Source organism: Hibiscus syriacus, unplaced genomic scaffold (genome assembly GCF_006381635.1).
Source record: "Hibiscus syriacus cultivar Baekdansim isolate YM2019G1 unplaced genomic scaffold, ASM638163v2 tig00111096_pilon, whole genome shotgun sequence".
NCBI lineage: Eukaryota > Viridiplantae > Streptophyta > Magnoliopsida > Malvales > Malvaceae > Hibiscus > Hibiscus syriacus.
Genome location: NW_024062981.1, coordinates 1,400,034 through 1,427,918, shown reverse-complemented (window position 1 = coordinate 1,427,918; position 27,885 = coordinate 1,400,034). Strand labels below are relative to the sequence as shown.

General features: G+C 34.8%; 2 protein-coding genes, 1 long non-coding RNA gene and 1 other non-coding gene across 4 annotated transcripts; 1 reads left to right on the top strand and 3 right to left on the bottom strand.

Moving 5' to 3' along the window:
- The first annotated feature begins 16 nt into the window (after positions 1-16).
- Positions 17-21,247, top strand: LOC120152969 (transcription factor bHLH155-like). Its single transcript, XM_039165021.1, has 11 exons — positions 17-553; positions 1,822-1,992; positions 2,266-2,350; positions 2,449-2,490; positions 2,839-2,898; positions 3,474-3,593; positions 3,716-4,894; positions 4,976-5,077; positions 20,190-20,330; positions 20,575-20,700; positions 20,928-21,247. Exons 1-11 carry the CDS (start codon positions 444-446, stop codon positions 21,006-21,008), a joined length of 2,217 nt encoding a protein of 738 aa, XP_039020952.1. The 5' UTR covers positions 17-443; the 3' UTR covers positions 21,009-21,247.
- On the bottom strand, positions 2,525-2,899 carry LOC120152970. The gene is made up of 2 exons (XR_005518748.1): positions 2,761-2,899; positions 2,525-2,628 (listed from the first exon to the last, which is right to left on the bottom strand). It is a non-coding gene; the product is annotated as an uncharacterized LOC120152970 (long non-coding RNA).
- Positions 21,248-21,414: 167 nt separating the features above from the next.
- Positions 21,415-22,887, bottom strand: LOC120152968 (1-aminocyclopropane-1-carboxylate oxidase homolog 1-like). Its single transcript, XM_039165020.1, has 3 exons — positions 22,297-22,887; positions 21,900-22,221; positions 21,415-21,776 (listed from the first exon to the last, which is right to left on the bottom strand). Exons 1-3 carry the CDS (start codon positions 22,824-22,826, stop codon positions 21,525-21,527), a joined length of 1,104 nt encoding a protein of 367 aa, XP_039020951.1. The 5' UTR covers positions 22,827-22,887; the 3' UTR covers positions 21,415-21,524.
- A 3,440-nt stretch (positions 22,888-26,327) lies between these two features.
- Positions 26,328-26,406, bottom strand: LOC120152978. Its single transcript, XR_005518752.1, has one exon. It is a non-coding gene; the product is annotated as a small nucleolar RNA Z102/R77 (small nucleolar RNA).
- Positions 26,407-27,885: the final 1,479 nt, after the last annotated feature.

The window sequence follows — 27,885 nt, the reverse complement described above, 5'->3', positions numbered from 1 at the left end:
TGTAGTTTTTTCACTTTCTATTTCCGAAGACTCGAAATGATTTTCTGTCTAAAGATGGCTGTACGCAGCAACGTCTTCAGCGGAGTTAATTGCGAGGAGAGTTTCATATTTGATCTCTCGAGTTTGATCTTGTAATTGGCATCTGCTAAGAAAACCTCTAAAAGGTCATTTCTTTTTTTCTGTTTTTTTTATTGGGCGCAAAGGAATGGGAACGGATAGTTTGTTATTGCCAACGGTTGGACCTCCAATTAAACCGCGAGCAGGGCTGAGGAGAAAACAAGCTGGAAGAGGCTCTTACAGAGGAAGTTAGGGGCTTTATTGCAAACAATAGATAGGCTGGGGGAGTGTTTTTGAATTGAAAATTTCGTTGCTTTTAGTTGGGGACGGGAGCTTTTCGAACCTCCAAAAAAAATATTGGTTTCTGTTTTTGAGGAGAGATAGGGATGGGCAGCAGTACAACTGACAGTGGATTGCACCAGATACTGAGAAGTCTCTGTCTCAATACTGAGTGCAAATACGCCGTTTTCTGGAAGCTTAAGGATCGAGCTCGAATGTCAGTAACCTGCCTCTTTCTTACCTTTTTGTTTCCTTTTATGTTGATCACCATTTTCTTTCAATTGATTGATTCACAGTATCTTGTTTGTTGCGTAGTTTACAGGAAAATAACTTGTGAATATTTTTCCCTGTTCCTTGAGGTCAGCTAATTCGATGTCTGAATGCCATCTGCATCTAATTATCTGGATTTTATGATCTAAGATGATTTGGGTGTTTTGTTTGATTTTTGAATTATGGTGGGCGTGTTATTTAGGTAACGATGGAATGGTTTTGACCCCTAGATTTGGCATAAGATTGAATCCTAACCTGTATTATTCAATTGCAATCTGCCAATTTTTCAGAAGTTCTGGAAATCGACATACTTGCCTTTTGTGTTCTTCGATTTCTCTTTTGTCTTTGGATAAGCTTTTCTTGCATTAATAGAAGAAATCAGGTAAAACTGTTACTTGCAAACAGCCAAGTGATGCTGTACAAACAAAACCTATAAGAACTGTACAGAGATTACTCAAGTATATCTCATGCTATACAAATATTCATATCCACACTTTCATCCCTATTTATCCTTTTCCCACTAAGTCTTATGCTAATAGTATTCTTTATCAAATTGGAAATCTCCATTTCACTAGCTACCAACCTTTGAAACCGTCTTTTGTTCCTTTCTTTCCATAGAAAGTAAATTAGTGCATTCCAGGACAGCTTTAATATCAGAGTAATCAGTGACTTACCCTGAAATTTGCTGCTCACACACTGAAATTGCTGCATCCAAGAAAGCATGCTCCTATTGATTACAGTGTTGCAGAGTTAATTCCCTAACTTTATTTGTAAAAAACACCCAGCAAATAGATGATCCCTGTTTTCTAAATGACCTTGACACTAAAGGAAAACGGGTGTCATTGCCATTCCCAAACCGTGCTTAAGGATTTTCCTCCAACTCCAGCTAACATTGCACCTTCTAGTCACGTAGCACAAGGGAATATTCTTAAGGGAATATGCCATGCTTTGTTCCAAAGTTCCAAGTTCTTCAACACCAGACCTACTTCCTTTGGCATACACACCTTCTAGGAGAGAAAAAGTGGATCAATACCAGTTGATTATTTGGAGATTGTTTTTCATGTTTTTTTACTTTTGGAATATTGACCTAAGATTATCAGGAGAAAACTAATCGCTCTGTTTTACCTTTAATTTTGTGGGATGTTATGCTGGCTGTTGTGAAAATACTTTGGTGTGTTTGGTTACTTGCGATCCTTAATGTTGAACTTATTACAGGGTGCTGACTTTGGAGGATGCATACTACAACAATTGTGACCAATTTGATCCTTCAGGGAACAATTGTTTCCGAGATTCATTAGAAAACTTGCACAGCGGTCATTGTTCGCATGACCCCCTTGTTTTAGCTTTGGCAAAGATGTCTTATCAAGTATATTCACTAGGGGAAGGGTATGGCTCAATCCATTGATAATTCTGTTGTTCATTGTTTGATATGTTTTTGGCATTGTTACTACAGTAGTTAAAGAATGATACAAGGATGCAACCTATTGAAAGTAGTGTCTTGTTACCCTTACAATCTTCTTGCACCTTTAAACAATCTCAGTATATGATTTTAATTATGATTCTGATAAGTATCAAATTACTGAATCTGAAAAGAAGTGGGTAAGAGAACGTGTGGCTTATGCAAAAAGTCCCATTTAATATTTATTCCTTGTTATACAGGATTGTTGGACAAGTGGCAGTTTCCGGAAAGCATCAATGGATATTTGCAGATAAGCATGTTAACAGCTCCTGCTCATCGTTTGAGGTGAGGAGCTTTACCAAGCACTGATGTCTAGCATACTGTTTCAGAGTTGATTTTGTTTTCAATACTCACTCCATTTTCTGCCTTGATTTAAATTTCAGTTCTCTGATGGTTGGCAAAGTCAGTTTGAAGCAGGGATCAGGGTATGCTTGCACGCTTTTACTCTGTTTTTTAGTCGTGATGATTTCCATGGTTCAACACATGGAAGTCAATAACTGATCATGTTTCTAGGTCAAAGGTCCAAATCTTTTTGGTGGAGAGTGAATGCATTTTATTCCAATCTACTTTTACAATTTATTGTGCTAGTTTATTTGACCTTAGCGAAAAGTGAAACTTTGAAAATAAGTTTCAACTCGCTTAATTTGTATTCTAGGAGTTTGTAAGCAAATGCCTTCCACAATGTTGCCTGCAACAGTCTTTTGCCTAAAGTTTATTTTCCTTCCCTATATGGTTAAGCTATTAATAGAAATATTTGTCATTTTTCCTTGTAGACCATTGTTGTTGCTGCTGTTGTTCCACAGGGAGTTGTGCAGCTTGGCTCCTTAAATAAAGTAAGATGAGTTCCATTGTTTTGGCGCCTTTTTACTTTATGAATGTTTATCAATGTCTTTACTTTATGTTGATGTTTGTCCAACTTCTTTTGGGGGTTCTGGCATGAATATCCTTAACCTCATAAGATTTTTGTTTTATACGAAAACATCTTGCTCGCTTGATAGATGTTATCTACTACTGTAGTAGTGTCAATGAAGGAGTTGGCTTCTAAAAAAATAATATTTTTGTGTGGCTTTCCCCTTGTAATTTTGATACTTTTTCTTCAGCACTTTCACCACGGGTAGAACAATTTTGATTCTCTGAATTCTCAACTTTACATTTATGTTTATATTTGATGGTATTTGGTACACTGAAAATATGTAAGAAAACTCGTGCCTTGATATGTTAAAAGCGTTTATAACAAGATAAAGAATTACTAAAGTATGCTTTAGTATGGCAAAGTCCTAGAAGCCTTTTCTGGATTTGACATTTAGTATGATTGGCAAATAGTTTGTTGCTTTTTGTTCTAGTTCTTTTGAGCTGATACACTAGACAGAAATATAATATTTAAGTTCTATTTATCTGAATGGAGCAGGTATTTGAGGATGTGAAGCTTCTGAGTCACATGAGAGAGGTGTTTTTTTCTCTTCAAGATTCTTCTCTAGGGCATATTGGCAATCCAATAGAATGTAGCATGAAGAGTTCAGTTTTTGAGGTATATTTCAGTTTTTCCTTCATTTTGTGTATCGGCATGTGTACATTCATACAACCTTTCACAACATTACATGTGCATTTGTTTGTTTATGTTATCAATACTTTTGGATCTTCATTTTTCAGCCCGGATTACATACAAAACTATTGGATTCAGAAGTTATTTCTTTAGATAAAGCTGTAGACAAAGAAGGACCAGATTTTTTGTTGCCCGAGTTTTCACATCACCAAAAAAGCAGTGATAGTTCATTTGTTTTTCCACTGGCCAATAATAATCAGAGAAGGGCAGTTGATGTGGAAAATAAGCATGAAGGGCATGAGCTATTCTCAAGAGGGAGTGACGAGACTGCTAAATTGCTGACACCAAGAACAAATGTATCTGACTTGGAGCATCTAAATCAGTTGGGGAGGAATTTGATAACAAATGGGGTATGCAAAGGGGAGACTAGTGGGTGGAAAAGTTCAAGTATGGGACCAGAAAATGTTTACACAAACCATCCTGTTGCCGGTAGTACAAATTTATTTAATGTTGCACTTCAAGCTGAACAGTATGAAGCTGATCATACATTATACTCAAACTTCCTTCAATCTGCTATTAGTGATACTGTTAAGTTTAGTGGTTTGAATTCCTATCAAAATGAAGTGTGGGACACTCCTGAATCTTCATATGTAAAATTTCAAAAGCACTTGAAGTTGGGGAATCAAAATGATTCAAGTGACTTGGACTCTATAAACACTTCCTCAAAGTTTTCTGCTGGGTATGAGCTTTACGAAGCACTTGGACCTGCTTTCCTGAGAAAGAGTATCGATACCAATTGGCAGGTAGTGAATATGGAAGTTGGAGGTAATATTGAAATGCTAAAGGGGATGAGCAGCAGCCAGTTAACTTTTGAATCTGGTTCAGAGAATCTCCTAGAGGCTGTAGTGGCAAATGTTTGCCATATCGGCAGTGATATCAAAAGTGAGAGATCATTTTGCAGATCAGCTCCATCATCGGTGACTATTGGAAATACACCAGAGCTTTCAGGCCAAACGAAACATACTGTTAGTTCAGCTGATTATTCAATTAATCAGTCCTCTCTCAAAGAAAAAAACACGCATCAATGCTTGAGTTCGTCAACTTTATGTGGAGCATTGTCTTCAAAAGGGTTTTCTTCTGCTTTCCCTAGCAGCCTTAGTGAGCCAGCTAAGAAAAACAAAAAGAGGGCTAGACCTGGTGAAAATCCCAGGCCTAGGCCGAGGGACAGACAACTTATTCAAGATCGTCTTAAGGAGATAAGGGAGCTTGTGCCTAATGGAGCAAAGGTAAAGTGTTGGGTTCTGATGTTTTCCTTTTCTGTCCTTACAAAATGTCAATATGCTAAAATTTATAGAAAAAATATGCAGTGCAGTATTGATTCGTTGCTCGAGCGCACAATCAAGCACATGGTCTTTCTGCAAGGCATCACAAAGCATGCTGACAAGCTCAGTATATGTGCAGAATCAAAGGTAAGGCGGTGTACTGGTTAATGATTGTTTTCGCTTAGTAAACTAGAAACCAAGAAGATTTCACTGATCTGATTGACTATTGGGGTAACAAATGAAATGATCTCATTTAACTTCTAATAGAATTTTTGGGAGCTTTTACCTGTAGACACTAAATTTTTACCCGAGCAACCCCCTCCATCCAGCAGCCCCTCCACACATCATTTCCAGCAGCTTCCAGCGAGCAGCCCCTCCACGCATCAGTTGCAACAGCTTCCAGCACTGCCAGGTGATCCAACGCCCTGCTGCCACGCTGAAGCCTCCAGAAGCCAGCTGCCTTGTCCACGTTGCTACCCTATAGTGAGTCACCACCATAGTTCGGTGACTCACCGAGGGCCATTCCTTTAACTGGTCCGAAGAAGACACCGACGAGGCCTATAAATGGCCATCTCCTGCAGAGAAGAAAAGGGGAGGAAAAAAGAGAAGAGACACAGAGCCACGAGAGAAGAAATACACAGAGAACGGGAGACGAACAGAACGGGAGACAAGTAACAGAGACGAGCCACGAACCCACAACCAGCAGTAAACCAAAACAGAAACGAAGAGAAGGAGAGAAACTTACCGGGGAAGCCATGACCATCGGATCCCTCCAAAAACGCCGTCGAACAGTGAAAATAACGAAGGTATTTTCTTAAATCAAGGAAATTCCGGGGATTTTTAGGAAAAATGGATGCCGGATTCGGCCTTAGAACAACAAGATCTATATCCTAGGGTAATTTGTAAGTTTCCGGCCACCGTGGGCGGTGGTCGGCGGTGGTGTTGGCACCGGAGCAAGGCGGCCGGCCGATTGCCTTCATCGGTGAAAACAGAGAGAATTGTTCTCTCATTTTAGAGAGAAAGAAGAAAAAAAAATAAGAAATGAAGGGCTCAGAGCCCTTCTAGGCCGGTTAATGGGTTTATAACCCTTCCCCCATACGACGTCGTTTAGGGGGAGGGGTGTGCGTGTAATTTCTATCAGGGGTAAACCCTGTCCGCAGTCACTATAGTTTGTGATCATTACAATTTAGTCACTGAAATTAATTTCTGATTATTTTAATTTAGTCTTTTAATTTTATTTTATTTTAATTTAGCCCTTATCAACATATATATATTTAAGGTAAATATCAAATTTAGTCCCTCATATTTTAGTAATTCTTATTTTAATCCCGTATTATGAATTATGGTTAAATCACACTATTAGCACTCAAGTTTTATAATATTTTGAATTAGGACTTTAGTTTTATAATTTTACATTTTAATCATTAATTTCATTAGTTTGTTTTTATTTTTTACTATGATTTTTAATATTTTACATTTTAATACTATATTTTTATTTCCTTTTATTTTAATCATTATTTGCAATATTATTTTATTATTATTATTTTTATTGTTTTAATCATTATTTCATTATTATTATTTTATAATTTATAAAAATAAATATATATATATATATAATAAATAATATATATATTTAAAATCCTATATTTCATAAATTACTTTTAATAATTATGTTTTAATATATATTTATTTATTTTTCAATATTAAGAAATGGCAGTCTTAAAATAACTGGATGTCTATTTTCTGATATTTTTAAATAAATAAATATCCTATTGTTTTAAAATTATATATTAATTGTTTATTTATTTTTTAATATCGAAGAAAAGAGTTGTCTTAAGGCACCTAGAAATCATTTTCTGATATTTCTAAATAAATAAATATTTTATTTATATTTTATATATAAATATATATTTTTTTTATATAATTATAACTTTGAAATAATAAGATTATAAATTAAATATATTTTTGAATTTTTAAATTTCCAATAATAAGAGACAATTTATAATTAATAAGTACCAATTTTGGGCGTTGTGGGGGTGTTAATCCTTCCCCAAACGTAATCGACCACAAATCCTTTTTTATTTATAAAAAGAATGAATTTTTGGTTAAACGCAGATCAATTTATCTTTTAATTGATGTTTTCTTAAAAACTCTTTTAAAATATATTTTTTAGGTATTCGACTTACCTGACCCAAAAGGCCGATGGTGACTCCCAAATTATTTTCAAAACCATTTATTCACATTATTTTTCACGCCAAGTAAAAAAATTCGTGCTCGGACGAAAACCGGTTACGACAGCTTGGCGACTCCGCTGGGGAACTATTAAACTTTAAAATTAATTATAAATTGTTTCTATTAATTAGAAATTAAAAATTCATTTATTTAATTTTTAATTATTTTCTTTCAAATTTTTTTATTACTTATTATTTTTATATTATTTTATTAATATTTTCAGGTATTAATTATTTTATTTATCTGTTAGAGGTTTGAATATTTCTCCTCACACACAACACTTGCATTGCATAACATAAAGCTCTATAATTGAGTTTGTCCCTTTTAAGTGGGAGTGAAAGCGACGTCTTCGTGAGTATTTATTCTCTGTGTCAGACCTAGCAAGTAACTTTCGGGGTTCATATGCTCTATGTCTTCGTGAGAATTTATTCTTCGTGTCAGGTATAGAGAAATGTATCGCCTCGAATTGAACTCGATCCGCTTAAGTCTGTAATGGACTAGGATTGAGGGTTGACAGCCCAAGAGGGCATCAACAAGGACAGTTCGAGTACCTTTACTCCTAGAACTAAAAACCTGCATATAATAAACCCTAGAAACTCTCCTGATCTGAAACCATGCCGAAATTTTGTAAGTAGGTATACACAAAGGAGAAATAAGTTCTAGCTTTTAATTTATTTTATTTCCTTTTTCCTGAATAAATGCATGCGAACTAGAAATCATACGGTTAGGTTAAATTTTCCAAACAAAGCATGGAACTAGAAAGCATAAGGTTAAGATTTATACCTTGATAGATAGATTTTTTTCCATTAGTTGGTACTAACTATTCTATTTTTTTTATTTTTTTCATGCATATTACATTGCTCTAATCTGTTCATATTGATTTCTTTTGTTTGCATTACATGATCATGGCATAACCAAAAGGTGTTGACTTGAAAGATTGTTCATCATATTAGAAAGAAATCGTAAATGGACAAAAAGTTTTATGATCAAACAAAATATGATGCGGCCAAGGAAAGGCATCCTGAAGAAACTACGAGGATTGAGGGAAGTTCTGCACACAGAGAACCGGTTATATTAATACCAAAAGTACTCCACAAAGATTCTGCCAGATTGATACCAAAAGCAGTCTATGGTAAGAGTATCAGTCGGGACATTCATAGTAGTGGAGATTTTTATGAAGCTCAAGCATGTTATTTGAAGGACTTGAACGACTAAAACAAGAAATTGAACACAGAAATGAAAACTATGCATGAAGATTTTCAGAAAATCAGTCAAGCCTTTCAAAATACTGGCTTAGGAAGTACCCCAGAAGAGTGGATCACAGGGGTCACCAAGCTGAAAAAGAACTACAACATATATGAAGATCTTGTTCAAGAACTTCTTAGACAGAAAGGATCTCTTACAAGGGAAAATGAGCAACTTCGAGAAGTGACACAGAAGATGAAAGAGAATGTCATAGAATAAGTTGCAGTCGAGACAAGCAATATGGTTCTTAAATGATAGATTTAGCTGATTTTACAAGGAGATGAAGCAGACTGAAGACTCAACTTTTTGAGCATGAATGGAAACTAATTAGGCTTTGGAAAAGTTAAAAGTAAAATATATCCCTATATGTAAAGTTTTGTTTGATGTACCGAAACTTTTGCGTTCAATGAAATCTGTTCTAAGATGATCACTCTTGAGTAACACCTTTTCATACATGCATTTGTATTTTGCATTTGTACATTTTTACGTTTGTATTTACATTTACATTTTTAAATTTACATCATGCATTAAAACATATTTAATTAAATAATAATGTTTATTTATTTTCAATATCAAAGAAAAGGGCAGTCTTAATATAACTGGATGTCCTATTCTGGTATTTTAAATAATTTACATTTATATTTTTACAATTGCATATTTACATTTGGCATCTTTGCATTTGTATTTTTATGTTTGCTATTGCATAATTTGTATTCTTATTATTACATTCACATATTTACATTTGCCTTTGGCATCTTTGCATTTTTTTATGTCATAATACATTAAAACATTCATTAAAATAAGGATTTCAAATGAAGTGATCTTGGTTTTTCCTTGAAGCAAGAACGCTTAGCACGACACAAGAAAAATGTCTAAAGAAACTGAGGATATGCTATCCAAATTAAAGATAGAGCAAAAAGAGATACATGAAGAATTGAGGAGCAAGTAGGCACAAATCGAAGCTAATTCTCATATCGATCTACTGAACAATATGAAAGAAATGATTGAGAAGCATTTGACTGCTAGAAAGAATCTTGTTGAAAACTCCACAAATCCTCTGGGTATTACGCCTGCTCATATTCCTGAGCACACCTCTGTACGTCAGGAAATCCAATCACCAGTTCACTTCACTGTTAAGAAACAACAATATCAGGCTGGAGTTTCGTTCCCTACTGACTGTCTTACTGCTTCTGGGTTAAAGCCAAATGAATTTTGTACTACTTCTAGAGAGACGGTTGAGTCATTTTGAGTTTGACGCCAAAGAACTGAACTTGGTCCCCGACTTAATTCTCCCACCAAATTTTAAAATTCCAGATTTTGAGAAGTATAATGGGACCACATATCCTGAATATCATATCACTATGTACTGTCGTCGTATGACTGGCTATATAGAGAATGAAAAATTATTGATCCACTGTTTCCAAGACAGTTTATCCGGGTCTGCATCCAAATGGTATAATCAGCTAAAACATACTCAAATACGTTCTTGGAGGGACTTATCTCAAGCCTTTTTGGGTCAATACAATCACATGGCTGATATGGCTCCTGATCGAACAATGTTGCAAAACATGAATATAAAGTGCAATGAAAGTTTTCGACAGTATTCATAACGATGGAATGACGTCGCTTTTCAAGTGCATCCACCATTGACTGAAAGGGAGTTCATTACATTGTTCATCAGTAAATTAAAATTTCCCTATATTAATCACATGATAGGGGCTGGCACTAATAATTTCTCTGACATCGACATGATTGGAGAAATTATCGAAATACCTATCAAGAATGGCAAGATAAGCGGCTCTGACGATACTAACGTCGAGAAAGAAGCTGAGGTTAATATAATGAGGTCTTATTCAGTTAAACATGGTGTCAAACCTTATAAAGTGGTCAAGAAGAAAAAGAATGTGCAGGGTTTTCAATTTCCTCCCTTCCATTGTTCGAGTGAAAAACTGCATTAAAAATGCTCTCAGCCAGATTAACTACTCAACGACTTGTTCCACCACAGTGGCCTCCAAATGAGAATTAGACCTATAAGGAGGTTCCTTGGATAAATCAGACTGGAATTTCAAATTGTTCAGCTAAGGTTCCTGGTAACCTTGAGGGAAATTTCCAAGATCCTTTAGAGCAAACAATTCAAAAATATAGGGTAAAAGAAGGGGTGAAGGTTCAATGTTCAGAAATTGTTGCTTCAACAGAGACTAATGTGACCAAATCCTGCAAAGAAAATGGGAAAAGAAATCAAAAAGGCTCCCATGGATGTAATTTGAGATTGGCCTATAGATCTAAGAAAGAATGAGGCAGATATAACCCAGAAGACACCTCAGATATATGTATCAGATTTTCCGAAAACCAGTAAGGCAAAGGACAACTTAAGAAATATGGTTAATATTACCCCAGTTATAGCTGAAATGAGCATTCAAAACCCCCTCGATAACATGAGAGCATTCATTTGTTCAGAACGATCAAAGAAAGTGATAGCCTCGCGAGTGAGAAAAACTCTGAACGTGTTTCAAGAATCTATCTCAGGCCTATACCCTCATTTGGTTAAAAGTCAATACATTACACCAAGATTGGTGAAGATGTCACCAAAGCTTTATGCCCATTGCTATGATCAAAATAGCTTCTGTAATTTTCACTTGGGAATATCTGGACATTCAACAGGGAATTGTTGGTCACTGTTAAAGGAAATAGAGACGCTCGTCGACAAGGGAGTCTTGACACAAGAAACGATCAAGGAATGGGGGGCAAATAAGGATAAAAATCCTGGGCCAAGTACACACCCAATAATAGATGAGTAATGATGCATAAACAAATGGAAGTGTTATCTACCACTGTAGTACTTTCTATTTTCAGCATCTTGTTTGAATATGTTTTTGTTCCTTTCCTTTTGGCAATAAATAAATATGTGTTTCTTTTATGGTTATGAGCAAGGAGTCAAATTTTAATCTTGAGATTATTGAGTATCAAGTAGATTAAATATTCTTTTAATTTTTCAAGAGTTATAGATCTATTGGCAAGTGGTAAAATTATATCTTCAATATCCCATCCAATGCCAATTACTCAAACCAAATCCTGACACTACAAAGATTCTGAAGAAATGTCTCCACCTGTTTTTACACCTACTCCAGATGTTTACCTTTTCGAGTATAGTTGATTGATTATACTACATTCCACCATATACATTACTTCAAAAGTCACACATTTGTCTTTTCGAACACAAAACCATCATAAACCAAAAGACCTCAAAAAGAACCAAACTTTCAATTATCCGTGAATCTTACTACAAGAAGAGACGAGATGAGGCATCAGGGACCAACTTATTGATGATAATTTCGAGTGATTAGGACATACTCAAAGAAGAAGGGGAAAGTGATTGATTGAAATAAATATATCATGCATTAATTACATTTTTTTCATGTAAATAAAGTTAATCTTGAATATTCATCCCCCTGTGGATACCTCTTTTTACAAAGGTTTCTGTGTTTGAGATGATGAACGGCATTGTTTCATTTATCCTTTAATATATATATATATATCCTTTGTTGTCCCCATTTGAGCCTGAATAATGTTTCTTCTAATTCAACCCTAACCAAGGATCACCCTCTACATTGGGGGGCAAGGTAAAGGATATTGGCTCACAAGAATAAAGATTGTCAATACAATTTTATTATGAAGACAAGTTTTCATGAAGTCATGAAAGCTTTGAACTACAAAGTATGTCAAATACAGAGTGCTTGAAGATCAATCCAATCAAGAATAATGGAAAACCTCCAAAATGCAAAAGGAAAAGGAGGTGCTCAAAGCAATTGAAGTATTATACTCATCCAACAAAGAAAGAAGAAAAAAAAGAAAAAAAAGGAAAATTGAATCAAGATGGGTGACTTATTGAGCCTCAAGTTACAAGGTTAATCAAGTACGAACAAGAAGAGCAAGAAATGCTGAAGATATGAGAAATTGGAAATGAATCCAAAATTTGGCAGTCTAGAGGGATCCAAATGATGGAAAAATCCCCAACAAAGTAGATCCAAGTTAAGCAAGGCAAGATTGATTGCATCAGAATGAATTGATCCTTGGTTTGATTACCCTTAAACACTTATTTGGGCCTTTTTATCCCTTTCTTTCGTAACCATAAGCCATGGCCTACGTTACGTACCTGAAAAGTCCATTCTAATCATACATGGATTTCTAAGTAAAAGATGATATCTTTAGAATTCATTCCGCCTTCCAAGATTGATTTTTATTTGCAAAAATTGGTTTTTAAAATCTTTAATGCATGATATGAAAAATGATAAAGGGGGAGTTCAAGATGTAAATTTTTAAATAACATCTTGAAACCAAAGGATGATTCGAGTTGAAAACCTAAAAAAGGCGGCTCGAATAATGAATGGTGCAATAATGACATAAGAGACGATCTTAATGAAACACCGCACATCCCAAAGACGTTCATGAGAGTCTGGAAACGAGAAGCATCTTTACAAGATGAGCATAACAACCATTTCTTCAAATTAATGGAAGCCCAAAGAGACATATATGTTGGACTAACCTGAGAACCTAAGAGACCTTACTTTATCAAAATCAACCTACACCTCAAATCAGTCAATAATTTTGACACTTGCCATAGGACTATGATTTTTGAATGATTTAAAAGTGTAGTTGATTTATTTGATATTGATTAAACTCATTGTTTATGATCTGATTCTATTGTGAACCTGAGAAGGGCAATACTTTGTAAAATTCTTTCATTCTTTAATAAACAAAGGAGGAAAAAACATTTTCAAACAGGGCAGTCTTAAATGAGAAAGGTCCTTGAAGCAAGTTGATGCCTGTTCTATCTCTGTTATAGAAAAAGAATGAACGAGGCCATAATAATGAAGCACTTCACATTTTTGAAGGCAAGTGGTCCGAAAAGCCAGAAAGTCTGGAGAATTAAACTTGTGACACTCTCCTATGATATTATTAACAATCCATCAAGAAAGATTATCGTTTATCTCATGCTGAGGGCGATAAGCATCACCAGACAGATTATTTTCCCCAACCATCAATTCATGTTCTCTAGAAGATTACATCATAGAACCATGAACAAGTCACTACTTGCACTCTGGTTATACCGTGATGCTGGCTCAAGTCTTGATACATCATTGCTACTTCTTCTATGTCAATCACTTTCTTTGTCAAGATGATATTCATTATGTCCTTCAGAAGATTGCTGAATTCGAATTTGAGAACATATGGCACAGAATAAGACATTGGAACAAATTCTACATTTGTATGCCTTTTATATAGGGTAACATTGGTTACAGGATTCCAAAAGTTGAAGATGACCAGTTTTACTGTCAACTAAACCATTTCATGATTCGAAAAGAGTGGGATATATTGGAGCAGCTAAAGAGAGAGTTGTCGTAGCAGTCATTGCAAGAAAATGCACCAACAAAAAAAATCTTCTAGTTCATCCTGATGATGTTTATTTCTTCCAGTAAGGTTGTTACACTGGATGCAATCGACAACAAGGTTGAATTCGACAAATCTACTCATCAATTGCTCCAACCGATCATCATTCAGTTCTTGCACATCTGTTTTCAAAAGTATGCCAAGACAATAAAATGCAACTTCTACATCATTGATCCCAGAGAAAAGAGACAGGACATTGATACCACCATGGAACATGTCTCTATACAGATCATTGTGTATGGTTTTTAGGGAAACCTAGAAGCATTTCCACCTCATCAGATTCAAGTGGAACAATTTTATTCTTTTCAACCCATACCAGATTCCATTTTCAGCACTCATCAAGAACATACTTCTGGACACTCGAAGGTGGCTCATTGTCATAAGCTTCAAGAGCCTTACAGATCATTTCTGTCAATTTGGCACTTCCTGTACATGTTTATAAACAGTTCAACTTTGTTCTTGGATCCCAGGAAGGCCATCATTTCTTTGTCAATGGAAAAGCATCAGCATATGGAGGAAGCAGAATAAGAGAAAATCTGTTCTCAATTGGCAGAATTATGAATATAGCCCTTTTCAGTGTAGTAGCATGAAAATGCTTCGAATCTACAAATTATGGCTCTACATCGAATAAGTACTATGATATTCCAGTCCAAACATTAACTGGAGCAAGTGCCATGTGCTCATAGTAGAAATAAGAAGACCCAATAGCATCTTCTGGAAGTGTTCTTTGAGTTATCTGATCTGATTTGGTATGAACCCCAAAACCAATCATTGGATTTGAAAGATGAATTTGCTCATAGTAGAAATAAGAAGACCCAATAGCATCTTCTGGAAGTGTTCTTTGAGTTATCTGATCTGATTTGGTATGAACCCCAAAACCAATCATTGGATCTGAAAGATGAATTTGCTCATAGTAGAAATAAGGAGACCTAATAGCATCTTCTGGAAGTGTTCTTTGAGTTATCTGATCTGGTTCGGTAGGAACCCCAGAACCAATCATTGGAATTAAAAGATGAACTGCATGATCGTCTTCATTAAGAAGCTTCTTTTCAAGCTTCCTCTGCTTCTTCCTTTTCAAAAATCATAGCCCAAGTTTCGTATTTGCTTGTAATTGGGGTCATTGTATAATGAATTCCTACCTTCTACTGGAAGAAGTACGTCAGCAACCTTAGCCATTTGATCAGCACATATAAAATCTATCAACTCTGCAATTGATGAATCGGGACCACATCTCTCCATGGCTATTGAAGCCTCAGCCTCTGAGAATCCCATTTTTGTCAAGTATAACAGTTTATTCTCCTCATCAGAATCAGAATTCAGGATTTCCTCGATATCAGAAGAACTATCAATATCTGTGAAATCATCCTGAAAGATCACTTCATAATCAGATGAGTTGTTATCAGAATCAACATGTTGCATGGATGCAGATTTTTCAAAAGCCTGTACCACTGTATATGTAGTCTTGCTGTTGTATTAGATTACTGTTCACATAAATTGGTTTCTCGACCTCAGAAAAGTATATTATAGAAATAGCCTTCACTGAAAACAAGGTTCACTATGTCAGCCTGGAACGGATTACCAAGCTATTTATACTACTCTATCCGATTAAGATCTCTCCAGATTCAAAAATGGGCACCTCATTTATAAGAGGTACATATCTCAGACATTTCTGTCAGAATGATTGAGTACTTCTTAAGTTTGTGACAATATGAAGAGAATTCTTCCAGTTACCGGACAACACTGCTGTTTAGTGACACCAGAATGAGAGTATTCAAGATAAACAAATTTGGGGCACGAATAAAGCTACAAGTACCTACAACAGTTCATTGTCAAAATTGGACCTCGTGGGGATCATGACATTTCAGTCAAACAGACATTGAGAGTGAATCAGACAAATCTAGAGGGACATCTTGAGGGCCCATTTCAATCAGAAATAGAATATTGGGGCATTTTGAAGGCTCACAACAATATGAATATTTGGGCATTCTTAGAGGCTCATCTCAACAAGAAGTAATGTTGAGCACACTTTTAACATCTGTATCAGCAAATGTTGGGGCATTTTAAAGGTTCCTTCAGACAGATCCATGTGGGGCATTTTGAAGGCTCGGATTAACAAGAAGCAAATATCGGGGCATGCTGAAAGCCCATTTCAATCAGAATTAGGACTGTTGATGCATTTTTGAGCGATCGTATCAGCAAATGCTGGGGCATGCTGAAGGCCCACATCATCATGTGTTAAAAATCATTGACTTGAGTAGATTTTTCCAATAAGACAGAAAAATATGAAGAATGAAAATGGTGAAACAATAACAGTCAATCTGACTACACATAATTGCTTCGTTCATCAGGCAGTTGCATTAGGGTCTTGTTGTTGAACAAATATTTATTCAGCAAATATGGTTTCAAATACCCAATCTTCTTAAACCATGTGTCACATGATAGTGTGTTCTTTGTTAAGCTACATCATGGTTACATGAATAAAGATGGTCCCTTTGTAAACCATTCGATCCAAGGATCAGTTCCTCGAGACCTCGAAATCTGAATTTGGCCTTTTGTGTGTTAGTGATAATTGAAAATATTTCTTTGAGATTTCTGTCAGTTAGTTTCAACCATACTGTTGAGGTGACGAAGCTGTTTTTCACATCAGTTTTGTTTACTTGATGACATTGAAGAGAGAAGCTCATGTATATTGCTCTTTCCCGATGTTACTGGGGTTATCATTGCCAACTAGACTAAACCGAGTTTTCATCTATTTGGTTTATCATGTGAGTTTCATCCCCAGCATCAAGAATTCTACGGATATCTTTCCATACATGACTCTTATAGTGGGTGTGTTTCTAATTCCTACAACGCTCATTACAGAAGAAAACGTGATCAATATCACACTTACCCTTGCCTGAGACAATATCAAGATCAATTGGTATCTCTTATTCAATTCATCACTAGCATATCTTGAGAATTTGATCAACGTTTTGGTCATACCAGCATCTCATTTGTATTCCTATTAAGTTTTGTTCTCAAGTGGTCTTGTGACGTCATTCAAAAGCTTTGAACACTAGGCAAAGAGCCTCAATGATTGAGAACATCTGAGCAGAAACCATAGGAAATGATGAATGTGTTGTCAAATGTTTTACGAACATCTGAGCAGAAACTACAGGAAAGGATGAATGTGTTGTCAAATGTTTTACGAACATCTGAGCAGAAGCCACTGGAAAGGATGAATGCGCCGTCAAATGTTTTACGAACCTGCTATTCTGATGTTGAACCAATGTTACGATCATATGGTTTCCATTTATTGATCAAGTCTGTCTTCTTCCACCCCAAGATTAAATGTGAGATATAATGAAGATTTCTTTCCAAAGAATGGAAGCAGAAATTTTAACAACAAGAAACTAGTGGAGCCAATTAAGGTTGAACGACAAGTTGTTGTTAAGCATCTCGACATGATATGGTCCAAGTTGCCTTATTCGAGATCTGATTATATGTGGAGACATGAAAGGAATTGGAATAAATCTTCCTTATGATATGTTTCAAGAGTTAAATTGGAACAGACTCTACTCTCCTAATTAATCCCTGCTGAGTCAGACATATCTACATCTACACTCTTCAAAGATGATAGACTCTTTTTTTAAAGATGATAGATTCTCTTTTCAAAGATGAAAGCTTTATTGGATTTCTACACAAGTCCAAGCAAAGAAGGTTGGTTTTATCAAAGACAAAATGGGGCATCAAAGTCATAGTTCTGACTACGGCAAGAGTTCCATAAATGAAACATTTCTTCTGAGACTTTCATGAAGCAAAGAAGACGCCAAGATACAAGTTGATCAGATGATTCTGTAGAAATGCAAGCTTGACAGCATAAGTTTCTACACTGATTTCCAGGTAACCCTGGCAATAAATGATGAATTGAAGGAAGACCAAGTTCACCACTTTGAAGTCAAATGAAAATTGCATTAACATTCATGCATTCATAAGAACATCATTTGCACAATAGACAATGCATTACATTGATACATCTGAGTGCATTCAAACATGAAGCTTTACAGATCTTCGGAAGAACAAGAAGATTCATGGTAAGAAATACCTTACAAGAAGAAGGTATTCTTGTTCAACATTTTGTTCTTAATCAAAAGAAGTCAAATGAACAAAAATTTATTGTCTTTTCGTCTTTGCCCTATTCTTGTTAACACAAGAATGAGCAAAGAGGGGCAGCTGTAGACACTAAATTTTTACCCGAGCAGCCCCCTCCATCCAGCAGCCCCTCCACACATCATTTCCAGCAGCTTCCAGCGAGCAGCCCCTCCACGCATCAGTTGCAACAGCTTCCAGCACTGCCAGGTGATCCAACGCCCTGCTGCCACGCTGAAGCCTCTAGAAGCCAGCTGCCTTGTCCACGTTTCTACCCTATAGTGAGTCACCACCATAGTTCGGTGACTCACCGAGGGCCATTCCTTTAACTGGTCCGAAGAAGACACCGACGAGGCCTATAAATGGCCATCTCCTGCAGAGAAGAAAAGGGGAAGAAAAAAGAGAAGAGACACAGAGCCACGAGAGAAGAAATACACAGAGAACGGGAGACGAACAGAACGGGAGACAAGTAATAGAGACGAGCCACGAACCCACAACCAGCAGTAAACCAAAACAGAAACGAAAAGAAGGAGAGAAACTTACCGGGGAATCCATGACCATCGGATCCCTCCAAAACGCCGTCGAACAGTGAAAATACCGAAGGTATTTTCTTAAATCAAGGAAATTCCGAGGATTTTTAGGAAAAATGGATGCCGGATTCGGCCTTAGAACAACAAGATCTATATCCTAGGGTAATTTGTAAGTTTCCGGCCACCGTGGGCGGTGGCCGGCGGTGGTGTTGGCACCGGAGCAAGGCGGCCGGCCGATTGCCTTCATCGGTGAAAACAGAGAGAATTGTTCTCTCATTTTAGAGAGAAAGAAGAAAAAAAAAGAAATGAAGGGCTCAGAGCCCTTCTAGGCCGGTTAATGGGTTTATAACCCCTCCCCATACGACGTCGTTTAGGGGGAGGGGTGTGCGTGTAATTTCTATCAGGGGTAAACCCTGTCCGCAGTCACTATAGTTTGTGATCATTACAATTTAGTCACTGAAATTAATTTCTGATTATTTTAATTTAGTCTTTTAATTTTATTTTATTTTAATTTAGCCCTTATCAGCATATATATATTTAAGGTAAATATCAAATTTAGTCCCTCATATTTTAGTAATTCTTATTTTAATCCCGTATTATGAATTATGGTTAAATCACACTATTAGCACTCAAGTTTTATAATATTTCGAATTAGGACTTTAGTTTTATAATTTTACATTTTAATCATTAATTTCATTAGTTTGTTTTTATTTTATACTATGATTTTTAATATTTTACATTTTAATACTATATTTTTATTTCCTTTTATTTTAATCATTATTTGCAATATTATTTTATTATTATTATTTTTTATTGTTTTAATTATTATTTCATTATTATTATTTTATTATTTATAAAAATAAATATATATATATATATAATAAATAATATATATTTTTAAAATCCTATATTTCATAAATTACTTTTAATAATTATGTTTTAATATATATTTATTTATTTTTCAATATTAAGAAATGACAGTCTTAAAATAACTGGATGTCTATTTTCTGATATTTTTAAATAAATAAATATCCTATTGTTTTAAAATTATATATTAATTGTTTATTTATTTTTTAATATCGAAGAAAAGAGCTGTCTTAAGGCACCTAGAAATCATTTTCTGATATTTCTAAATAAATAAATATTTTATTTATATTTTATATATAAATATATTTTTTATATAATTATAACTTTGAAATAATAGGATTATAAATTAAATATATTTTTGAATTTTTAAATTTCCAATAATAAGAGACAATTTATAATTAATAAGTACCAATTTTGGGCGTTGTGGGGTGCTAATCCTTCCCCAAACGTAATCGACCACGGATCCTTTTTTATTTATAAAAAGAATGAATTTTTGGTTAAACGCAGATCAATTTATCTTTTAATTGATGTTTTCTTAAAAACTCTTTTAAAAGATATTTTTTAGGTATTCGACCTACCTGACCCAAAAGTCCGATGGCGACTCCCAAATTATTTTCAAAACCATTTATTCACATTATTTTTCACGCCAAGTAAAAAATTCGTGCCCGGACGAAAACCGGTTACAACAGTACCTTTTGGGCTTTGTAGGCATATATTATAGATTCTTGTTGTTTGTCATGAAATGGGAATATAATTACTTAACACTATCTGTATTCAAGTGTTGTTACATCTTCTTGCCGAATTTGTAGATGCATCACAAGGGAGCTGGCAGTCTCGTATCATCCAATTATGACCAAGGTTCAAGTTGGGCAGTTGAAGTGGGAAGCCATCTAAAAGTTTGCTCAATAGTAGTTGAGAATATAAACAAAAATGGGCAGATGCTTGTAGAGGTATGTTCAGAGTCTGTCTAGGTGCATGATACTGTTCCACCTGTTGACATGATTATTGGTAATTGTTCACTGTGATTTCATGATGAGTTCACTGCTTGGTCTATGCTATTATCTCACTGGTTATAGCGACAGACAGAAAATCAGGAAGAATTAATTGAATATAAAAGAAGGATAATCTGAAAATGACACCGTGATTGATTTCTGTTTGTTCTTGGTTTTAAATTTATTTTGTTGATCCATGCAGCTGTTATGCGAGGAATGTAATCATTTTCTTGAGATAGCAGAGGCCATCAGAAGCTTGGGCCTGACTATTTTAAAGGGGGTTACAGAAGCACGTGGTGAGAAGACTTGGATATGTTTTGTGGTTGAGGTAGACTTTATGATATTTTAAGCTTGGCCATCATGTGCTGTTTCCTTTTGTCTTTGCTGCTGTGTTTTCCATTTGATATTGATACATTGAACGCATTATAAGCTGTACCTCCGAAACTCCAGGCGTGCTTGAGTTGCGTTATAAGTGCCAAACCATCCATTCTTTAATCCCCTTTCAACTTTGTTTTCCATTTTATAATCTAACACCCAATTATGAAAACATTGCAGGGACAGAACAACAGAGTCATGCATAGAATGGACATCCTGTGGCCACTTGTGCAAATTTTGCAATGTAAGGCTACAAGCTAGCTGCAATTGCTTGTCACGTCTTGAAAGTAAATATATTGGCTCCCACTGTAACATATTGCGAGTGTTCTGTGATTTTAGATTGGCTTTATGGTTTTTGCCTCTTGTCTTTACCTTCCAATCCCCTAAAAGAATATCTAAAGCAGGGGAAAAGAAGAGAAAACATCCTTGAGAAACATTTTGTGAAGAGTTTTTGCTTCTGTTCTTCATAGTTTGTGGAAATGACATCTACCATTTTCTTTTATCCTCTCCCAATTTATATCAGACATCATCAGCTATTTGCAAGTTCTGATAATAATCCAATATGGGTGCCGTTGCTGGATATTCTCCAGCAGTTACTGCTTTAAACTTTGTTTCCCTAGTTATGAACATGTAGATTCAGCATTCACCCATTAAAGGAGCAACTGTACATGAGAAACAGAAGATTGGATATCATAGAATGTTATTTGCTAAATTACATACCACTTTATATTCGCATTCCTTAAAACGGTGATCATGTAGTATCATTGCACCATAGGTTTATTGCAATTTGAAGTGAGGAAGGCTTGAGTTTCCATCCAGACCTTTGGCCCTGAAATAGGCCATATATTCAGTGATATGAGTTTCTCGGTATATCGGTGGATTATGTTCCGTCAGAAGCTCTCTTATTGGTTCATATGGTGTATGTTTATTTGCTGTGCTTGGATAGAAAAAACATGCCACCGATACCCTCGGTATTTGTCCTGCTAGCACCCTATGCTCCACACTCTTGAATTTGTCATTTGTGATGAGCTAATAAAGGAGAAAAACCTAATTTGTCATTCTAGACTAGGGACAAAAGAAAAATGCTTGTGCATATTTTTGCATCTATGAGGTGTAAGAATCACTTTATTGTGATGATTATAAAGACTATACCTGAATGAAGTCACCAATGTTAATCACAAAAGCGCCTGGAAGAAACGGAACATCAACCCAGTTACTTTGATGAAGAACTTGGAGGCCTCCGATATTGTCTTGAAGGAGAATGGTCAGGAAAGATGGGTCTGAGTGCTTGGTTGCACCCAGAGTTAATTCTGGCTCAGGACAACCAGGGTAGTAGTGGCACACGAGGGATTCGGTTTCCATGCATCCTATATTGGCAAGGTATTCGCTGTGAAGTCCTAAAGTCTCCGATAGAAGTTCAGACAATGTTTTCCTTAGCTTGATCATGTGTTTTATGTATTCACTTACAGCTTCCCTGCGAAAGATTTTTTCTAAGTTTGCATCTGTTGTTTACACACTTGGTGATTAAATTGTGTTTCTCAAAGTATACCTGCATATTGGAGGAAAAAGTTGGGGATCAAATTGGCTATCATGGAAATCAAACGCTATTGAATCCCTCCAGTTTGCAGCTCCTTTGTTTAGAAGGAGATCGCCATTGCAGAAATACCTAACAGGCTGCTTATAATCTCTGGAGTACCATTTCATCTTCTCGTCCTTTGGCTGTTCATGGAACCGGCGTACGCCTTCTAGGATGCCGTCCATAATGCGAACAGGAACTCCATGGTTAATCACTTGAAAGAAACCCCATGTTTCTGACGCTGCCAGGATTCCATCCAGTATCTCCTTCCGTCGCCGACCATCTTGGAAGCCTTCCAGATCTATCACCGGAACTTGAAAACAATTTGCACTACTAGAGGTAGAGTTTTTCAGGCTTTCCAGGGGATGGATGAAGAACTTGGGAATCTTGACGGCACCAGAGTCTATAAGTCCTTTAACTCCTGCCTTAGTTTCATCAAAGTCCTTCACTTCCTTTGCTCTGTCATAACGTGAACCCTCTTCAGAAATCATCTCCAGTTCCATGCCAACAGGTAATAACTATAGAAATTGGAAGATGGGGTGATTTCAAATGGTGGTGTTGGGAGTATTGGTTGGGCCAATCCTGTGAAGAAGAGAAATGGGGGCCGAAGATGCTTAAGACTGAATGAAAAGGAACGGTGTTTGAAAGGAGCAGTAAGAAATGACCATTCATGCATGAGAATTGGTAAAGGGTACAAAAATTACAAAGATGCTGAATGAATTGAATAAATGACAGAACAAATACATTTGAGCTTATCATGAGAACCACTTGTACTATTATCATTATTTCTTATTATAAAATGCTGAAGGGAAATAAGTATATATATATATATATATAAATATAAAGAGGCAAACTAGCGAGATATCCGCATACGGCGTATCCTTGAAACTTGCACAATCTTTGACGTCATAAAGCTCAATATTAGTAGAGAGAGAGAGAGAGAGAGAGAGAGAGAGAGAGAGATAGATTTATCTGAGCCTTTTCCCAAAACAGAAACTCATGTCCTGTTGTCTGAGACTTATGGTTTCAAGTAAGCATAAGTTCCAAATATATCAGGAGTCACTTAGAGCCTTAAAACAAAACATGAAGTTTCAGTATCTCTTCATCCACAAATTAATTTCTTTTACTTAAGACATCTTTTTCTTTAAAAACGATATCTTTAATAGTATAACAATCATGAATGCCAAAACAGTAAGAATGAACTGTTAGGTGGAGACTGGAGTATGATTTGTTTGAGAAAACGAAGAATAATACATAATCTTTATTATATAAGTTAAAGAGAAAATTAAAAAAAAAAATTGGTGGAGGCTATAGCCCTTTCCACATAGAGTAGCTGCGTTTCTGGTTGGATATAATTTCTTCAAAGGGAAATATTCGCCAAAATCCAGCTACACACCATTATTGGATCAGATTAGTCTACAAACAACCCTCTTTTCATTTTGAATGAGCATCTCACATTAAAGAATATATATATATATATATAAAAAGAGAAAACGGAGAATGGAATAGTGGTGGTTTTGACTGCTATTGAGAATGACTCGAGTTCAATGCCAAAGGTTAAAATGGAATGGATGAATGAATTTTAACCTTATGTGTTCGTTGGAAATGAGGATAAGCATTCTCAGTTCAAAACCTAAGATTTTGTATTGTTTCATTGGTTCTTAATGGTTTTCCAGCAATGAAACAACTGGTTTCATTTCATATAGAAAAAGTACACGTCAATCTATTTCCATGTCCAACTTGTTTTCTGTGTATCTTATATGTTTAAAAGCCATGATTACATTATCAAGTTGATAATATATTATACGTTGCATGCAGATTGAAAAACAGGGCGCCCAAGGTTTTACGATTGAATCAAAAACCTCAGACCGTGTGGGAGGTTTTGTTTTCAGAGGTTTATGTACGTGAACTTTTCAATGAACTGCTCCTGTATGTTCTCGTATTGCGACTCAACAACTAAAAATATCCTCTTTCAGTAAGCATAAGGATCGTATCATAATCATTTTTAAATCACCACGTTATCATAATTGCATCCGTAATTTAAAAATATAACTATTTTAGAAAACAAATCATGTCTAACATCAACAACGTCCACAATCGCACACAATTCAATACTATGCTTCACATCACCATTTCACAACAATAATCAATACTCTTGGAGCCTATACATGTGTAGAGACGTAAATAAACAAAGTGTTCATTTATGTTCAATTACTAAACAAACAAGTATAAATAAATTTGTATTCGGAAACAAACTCATTTGAAAGCTCATTTATCAACTAATTAAACATAAAATGAAGTTTAAAGTTGATAGTGTAAAGTTCAAACATGCATGATGAACGTGGATGACGATGTCATTGGATGATAATAATGCAGGGTAGTTGTCAAGGCGTTAATGCAAAGTAGTTGTGAATACGATACTGCAAATAATAAATGATGGGAAGAAGGGAAGATGACCAAAACAATAAGCAACCAGGTAGGTGAAAGTTATGAAGAAGATTAGAACAGCATTTATTAATGGAAACCATAATAAATACATGAGTAAAGTACATAAATGATCACCGACTCGTGTTGCTTTACTAAATCTCTCGACTATTAAAAGTTACAAAATAATAATTCGATTATAGAGTGTTGTTTTGTTGAGTCTCTCAATTATTGAAAGTTACAAAATGGTTATCCGACTATTTATTATGTTTTAAACTCGTCATTTTTTCTTTAAAAATTGTCGGTGAGCTGAACATTAACCTAGTGGTTGTGATATGATAACTTTCGTTTATGTTTTGTCAATTTTTCCCCACTAATTTAAAAAAAAATATTTGGTCATCTTTTTTTATTTAATTAAGATATATTCACTGAAGATTAATTGTCGTTAAACCATTAAAAGATTTTTGACATGACTTATTAATAAAAATATTTAATTTTATTTTAACCCCTGAACTTTAGATAAATAAACTAATTATGAGCCTTTTTTGTAAATAAAAAACACTTTAGGGACAAATTTTGAATTATCCCTTTTTTGCTTTTCTTCAACCTGCCAAAACCATGGCTTTCCTCCACGCCGCACACCCATCCGTAGGTTTCTCATCTTCTCCGTTGCCGGTCAGTCAACTCTCAGGCTACAGTCGATAAATTTATGTGCAGACTGAAAGCTTTTGGTGAAAATGAAATCAAAGATTCGAAAGGGAAAAACTAACAAAATCCGACTCAAATCATCCGCGAATCGAACTATCTCCAAACCAAACTCCACAACCTTAAGGATCACGCTAATTCCGCCCAAAACCCATGTCCCAATTTAATTGTATTATGATTACATTTTCTTCTTAATGAAAAGAATTTTGAAAAAAAAAGGAAATTGATCCATGTTTGAAATTCTATTAATCGAGCATCGGAGAGTGATAATTCCAAACAAGCATGGAAAAGAACTGGTGGGATTATTCCAAAAAAATTCCGTGTCGAGGCGTTTGATTTCATATTCATCAAAAGTTCAGTCCGCACACGAATTCATCGACCATAGCCTCAAAGTTGGCCCGACTGACGAAGGAGAAGAAGATGAGAAACCTACGGACGGGGCCGTGCGGCGTTGGTGAGGAAAGCTATGAGTTTCGCAGGTGAAAGGAAAACAAAAAATGAATAATTCAACATTTGTCCCTAAGTGGTTTTTATTTAAAAAAAACCCATAATTGATTTTTTTAATCTAAAATTCAAGAGTTCAAATAAAATTGAACAATTTTATCAATGTATCGTATCAATAATCCGTTAAATGTCTAACAATAATTAACCTTTAGTGATTATAACGAATTTAAAATATAATAAATAATTAAATAATTATTTTATAAATTTTAATAATCGAGAGACTCAACAAAACACCACTCTATAATTAAAAAATTATTTTATACTTTTACCAATTAAGAAAATTAATAAAACAACGTCATACAACCGAACAACCATTCGTACACTTCACACTAAATAAATATTTGTGATAATAAAACTGTGGTGGGTAAAGATAATGATCAGATAGAGCTAATATCAACATCATCACAGCCATCAAAGCAATAGGGAAACATTCCATTTCTCATTTCATTCTCCTCATGCCTTATTTTTAAAAACAGAACATCAAACCATTGAAGATTTTTGAAGCAGAAAACAACTAACAAATTACAAAAGTGCAAAATTCTTTAAATAAAGTGATGAAAATAAAAATAGCTCACGTGAGATATATAAGACATTATTTTTTTTAACTAAGGTAGAATAATCGGATAAAAAGGAAACGGTCGGATTACGTAATGTCTCGGGGAGACACTTGAAAGACACTACATATTGTATAGTGTCTTTTAGTGGTCTCTCAAAGTGTTCGCCGTCGCGGAGCAAGGTGGCCAAGCGCTCGCCGGCTGAACCACCGTATACATCTATTAAGTACTTCTCCTCTCCTTATCTCAATTTTAATCTCCGTAAGTTTTCCTTCAATGGACGATAGTAAAACCATTTCCGTAAGTTATTGAACTATACTCAAAAAAATCATTTTGGTCATTAAATTTTAAAAATAATATATGAAACTAAATTAAAAAAGAATTTCACAGTATTCACAATTAAATTTTATATAAGTTCATTTCTTATAAGAGATTGAATTTTTGGTTTAAAAATTATTTAATTTAATATAAATTGATTTTTTTAGATATTTTAAATTATTCTCAAGTTATAATGTATATATGATATTTTATAATTTTTTTTAATAAATAGATATGAGAGAAGCCTCTTCAAACATTTTAATTGAGATGAGAAGAGCCGATTCTTAATGTTGCTGAATGTTGTAATATTTTACAAGAGTTTTGTTATCCTATTTTGCTACAACATTATTGATAATGAAAGATAAACACTATTAACACTATGATAAAATGCTTATAAAAATAATGGCATGTAATAAATTAACTCTATAACAACTCAATTACGACATGTTTTTATTGGTTGAGAGTATTTATCATATAACGAGAACTAACCCGAGGGTCTAAAGGATAGAAAGATTAATAGGATGACCAAACAAATAAGTATGTCATATATTTTTGAAAAAAAATCTTAATATAAAAATATTTAAAAATAAGTAAAATTAATATATATTTTTTTTAAAATATGGACACCCTTAAACATAAATTGATACATATTATTTATTTTCATCCGCATAAAAAAATTTCATAGAACTTTTGAAATTTGACACCTAAAGTAATTTTTTTAATTTGACATCCTAAAATAAATTTTCTAGCTCCGCCTCAGATGAGGTGACAATAAAATAATCCTTAGAAAAAGAGAAAAAGCATGTTGTACGAATTGATAAAGAACGAGCTATAATAGCATACAAAATCATCCATCGTTCATATTAAAAGAGAATTAATAAAATAAAATAAATAATATTATTCAGATATACAAAACTAAAAACTCAAATAACGTAATGTTAGAACCGGAAGAAAGGGAGGAGAAAGTTAAAAAGAAAAAAAAATAACTATCGACAACAATGTAGAATTAATGTAAAAAAAATAATATTAAACGATAACAAGGTTAATCAAATTAAAA

What these genes read in the sequence shown, in the direction of transcription:
- LOC120152969 (XM_039165021.1), top strand. Translation starts at nt 444, where the DNA reads ATGGGCAGCAGTACAACTGACAGTGGATTGCACCAGATACTGAGAAGT. An exon ending in GCTCCTGCTCATCGTTTGAG is followed by an intron (nt 2,351 to 2,448) that starts GTGAGGAGCTTT and finishes TTTAAATTTCAG; the next exon opens with TTCTCTGATGGTTGGCAAAG. An exon ending in AGTTTGAAGCAGGGATCAGG is followed by an intron (nt 2,491 to 2,838) that starts GTATGCTTGCAC and finishes TTTTCCTTGTAG; the next exon opens with ACCATTGTTGTTGCTGCTGT.
- LOC120152968 (XM_039165020.1), bottom strand. Translation starts at nt 22,826, where the DNA reads ATGGAACTGGAGATGATTTCTGAAGAGGGTTCACGTTATGACAGAGCA. An exon ending in CTTTTTCCTCCAATATGCAG is followed by an intron (nt 22,222 to 22,296) that starts GTATACTTTGAG and finishes AATCTTTCGCAG; the next exon opens with GGAAGCTGTAAGTGAATACA. An exon ending in ACATTGGTGACTTCATTCAG is followed by an intron (nt 21,777 to 21,899) that starts GTATAGTCTTTA and finishes CTCCTTTATTAG; the next exon opens with CTCATCACAAATGACAAATT.